The sequence below is a fragment of the Herpailurus yagouaroundi genome, unplaced genomic scaffold, assembly GCF_014898765.1.
Source record: "Herpailurus yagouaroundi ecotype Mexico unplaced genomic scaffold, PumYag 220, whole genome shotgun sequence".
NCBI classification, from domain to species: domain Eukaryota; kingdom Metazoa; phylum Chordata; class Mammalia; order Carnivora; family Felidae; genus Herpailurus; species Herpailurus yagouaroundi.
This window is the reverse complement of record NW_024412451.1, coordinates 4,359,650-4,363,122: the sequence shown is the minus strand read 5'-3', so window position 1 is coordinate 4,363,122 and position 3,473 is coordinate 4,359,650. Positions and strand designations below refer to the sequence as shown.

Below are 3,473 nucleotides of genomic sequence, written 5' to 3'. Positions count from 1 at the left end.
GCTGCAAGGGAGGCTGGGAAGTGTAGTTCTCAGGCTCCTGACCAGACCTAGCCGCAAGGGAGGCTGGGAAGTGTAGTTCTCAGACTCCTAACCAGACCTAGCTGCAAGGGAGGCTGGGAAGTGAGGTTCTCACACTCCTGACCACACTAGCTGCAAGGGAGGCTGGGAAATGGGGTTTTTAGTTGGGCCATCATATGCCTAGCTAAAAGTCAAAAGTTCTGCTACTTGAGAAAAAAAGAGTCCATTTAGAAAAATTAGTGTCCGTGATGGGGAGAGTCTGGTACCATGAAATTTCACAGGAGGGTGGAGTGAGGCCCAGGTAAGAGAGGAGGAGGCCTGAACTGGGACTGAACCCTCGACGAGGAGGTGGCCCCTATTCCTCCCCTCACTGTAGAATTGCTCTTTCTTTTGCCTTCCAGAAGCCGGCCCCAGGCTCTCCACAGGTCTCCCCTCCCAGCCCTGTCACATTTCCCGAGGACAGCCCTCCCCTCTCCAACACCTCTCCTGCGGGCCTCTCCCCAACGGGGATCCCGAAGCGGCGCACAGGTAAGGACACACAGGAAGGATGCCCCTTCCGTGGCTCCTCTTTGTGCACGCAAGGGTTTCTGCACCAGGCGGCCACCCTCGTCCCAGCTCTGATCTTAATGTTGTGGTGGAGAGCATGGCTTCACCATCCGCTGGCTGTGTGACCTCGGGTAAATGACTTACCTTCTCTGAGCGTCAGTTGCTTTATCTGTAGGACAGAGATGACCATAACTGGGCATTTACCCTACAGAGGTTAAGAGGAAATAGGCGTAAAGTGCTTGGAATTGGGCCTCGCCCGTAGTGAGGGCTCAGGAAGTGTTGGTTATTCTAACCGTGGTTACGTGCCATCGTGGAGACAGCGCAGCTCACGGCGGGAGCACGGGGCCGGGGCCACGACGCAAGGGAGGCTTGTGGAAGAGAGATTCCCCAAGCCGAGCCCTGAAGGACAAGGAAAAACAAACAGGGAACGGGGAGGGAAGAGAGTTAACGGAAGGAGGCGGCGGGAAGGCCCTTCAGGGCACCGATGCCCTGGCGTGCTGGAGCTCAGCGCACAGGGTTGGGGACACCGAGCAGGGACACTGGAGAAGGTCCATGGGAAGCCGGCCTGTGGAGGGGCACCTGTGTCCCCTGAGGGATCAGGAAGGTCTCGTACAGGGGGAGCACAGGTGAGAGACCCTCGTGTGATGGCAGGTGACGGGTGTCGCAGGTGTGACACATGAAACTAACAGACCGTATGTTAATTACACTCGCGTACAAAAGCTTTAAACAGTTTTATGTTTGTTTGTATTTTTGAGAGAGAGAGAGAGTGAGCACAAGCGGGGGAGGGGCAGGTTGGGGGCAGGGGGACAGAGGATCTGAAGCAGGCTGTGTGCTGATAGCAGCGAGCCCGACGCGGGGCTCGAACTCATGAACCGCGAGATCGTGACCTGAGCCGAAGTCGGTTGCCCAACCGACTGAGCCACCCAGGCTCCCTCCCAATTTTTTTTTTTTAACGAAAAAAAAAAAAGAGAAAAACAATAGCGGTGGGAATAGGGCACTGTACGTACGTGGGAGCTCAGAACTGAGCCAGCGCGGGGGGAGTGACACCTTGAGCTGAGCCTTGGAAAGGGATTGGTGCTGACTGCGCCATGCGGCCAAGAGCAGCCTGTACGGAGGCCTCGAGGCCTCGGGAGGGCGCTCCGGGGATCGCACACCCTGGAATGTTTCTGGAGACTGAAACGCACTTCAGGGAGCAGGAAGACCTTGAAGGCAGTGCGCGGGGAGACAGGAGAGCGGGGCTGGCTCGCGGAGGCCCACACGTGCTGGGCCAGGGGCCCGGGGCCCGTCCTGGGGGTCCTGGGGCGCCACCGGAGGGCTGCGGGAGCGGGGGGTCATGATGACACAGCTGACTGGCTCAGGGCTGACGCTGAGATCGGCCCTGGGTTGGGAGGAGGGGGGTTGGAGAATTCTTTTTAGAGGTAATGACCTCTGAACGTTGCCCCAGAGGGCCACCGAGCAGCAGCACGTGCCAGGGCCCGGAGTTGTGACACAGCGTGGTGTGTCTGGGAACAGCAGCAGTTCGGCGGGGGGGGGGGGCGAGGGGGGGGTTATGTGGCATGGGAGGAGTTAGAAGGTCAGCCGGAGAGAGGTGAGGTAGGACAGGGGCCCACATCCAAAGACTCTATCCTTCAATGGCTGGCTGGTGGGGAGACACGGGCGGCTTTCTGAGTGAGGAGGACCGTGCCGGCCGCGGCTGAGAGCAGGTCCCTCTGCGGCCACGCGCAGGAGCCACCGGGTCCAGGAGGCCGGGGAGAAGGTGACAGATGGCGGTAAAAAAGACTGCAGTTGCCTTTTCGGTAAATTCCTCACCGCGCTTGAGCATCCGCTTGGGGTCTTCTAGAAGCGGCCTCAGAAGTTCCAGAACAAGAGTGCAAATGCGAGTCGTTTGTTTTGGGAAGCACAGAGAACGCAGACCGTGAGGGATTCAGGGAAGGCGGCCCAGCCGAGAGAAGATGGGCGTTCATGGTGGCTCCTTCGGTTTACGGGAGTCACTAGCGAGGGCCCGTCGCAGGACCCGTTGCTTCCTGGCCTCTCGCAGACGTCTGAGGCCCCGGAAGAGCCATCCGGGACACGCACTGATGGTTAGGTCTTAGGGGTGCAGGCAGGGCACTGAAGGGGTCTACTAGAGTCCTCCCTGGGTCCTGAGCCGAGCGCATCACCGCGTCACTAACTTTTGGGGGTTTTCACTCTGCACAGGCGGACGAGCGAGGCACAGAGAAATTAAGTAACTTGCTCCGGGTCACACATCCAGGAGGCAGCACAGCTTGAAGGATGAGGCCCGCCTCGGGGCAGAAGGGGGGGCGGTCCCAGAGACTTCTCCAGGGGCCCTCATCACCGATGGGCCTGTGCTCACTGGGGAGGGGGGCAGACAGGCCAGCGAGGTCAGCCCTACCGTGCCCTTTGCCTTCCCAGCTCGGAAGCAGCTTCCTAAACGGCCGATTCAAGATATCCTGGAAGAACAGAGCAAGGATGAGGACAGAGAAGCAAAGAGGAAGAAGGAAGAAGGTGAGTCACCAGGAGGAGGGAGAGAGAGGGAGAGAGTGTGTATATGGCGGGAATCTGGAAGGGTGGGGGCCTCTCCGATGGGACAGGGTGTTAGGATCCCCGATTTGATGCCTGTGTCCCTGGATCCAGATGTGACCATCAGAACCCGACCCCCCCCCCCACCCCCAGCCTAGGCGTCGCTGTTGTGAGAGCGTTTTGAAATCCATTCCTTGGGCCTCTTCAGTTTAGTGTTAATTCGTACACAGTTTGGCCCATTTTTATCTTCTGTTTGTTTTGATGGAAAATCGTTTCCTCTCTATCACATCTTTTTCCTGAGAGATTTTATCAGGAAGCAGAGATCCCCAGCCTCTCACAGCGCCCTTAGTGTCTCAGTGATTTTTTTTCTGGGGGGGGGGGGGGGGGGG

The 3,473-nt window shown here is 58.4% G+C and overlaps 1 protein-coding gene across 1 annotated transcript in view; it reads left to right on the top strand.

Annotated features, from left to right (window-relative positions):
* Positions 1-3,473, top strand: part of LIG1 (DNA ligase 1) — a 49,638-nt gene that overhangs the window by 9,807 nt on the left and 36,358 nt on the right. The window contains exons 5-7 of the mRNA XM_040457934.1: positions 420-546; positions 2,977-3,069; positions 3,402-3,423. Of these exons, the coding sequence (XP_040313868.1) occupies positions 420-546; positions 2,977-3,069; positions 3,402-3,423 (242 nt within the window). The remainder of the gene's footprint in view (positions 1-419; positions 547-2,976; positions 3,070-3,401; positions 3,424-3,473) is intronic.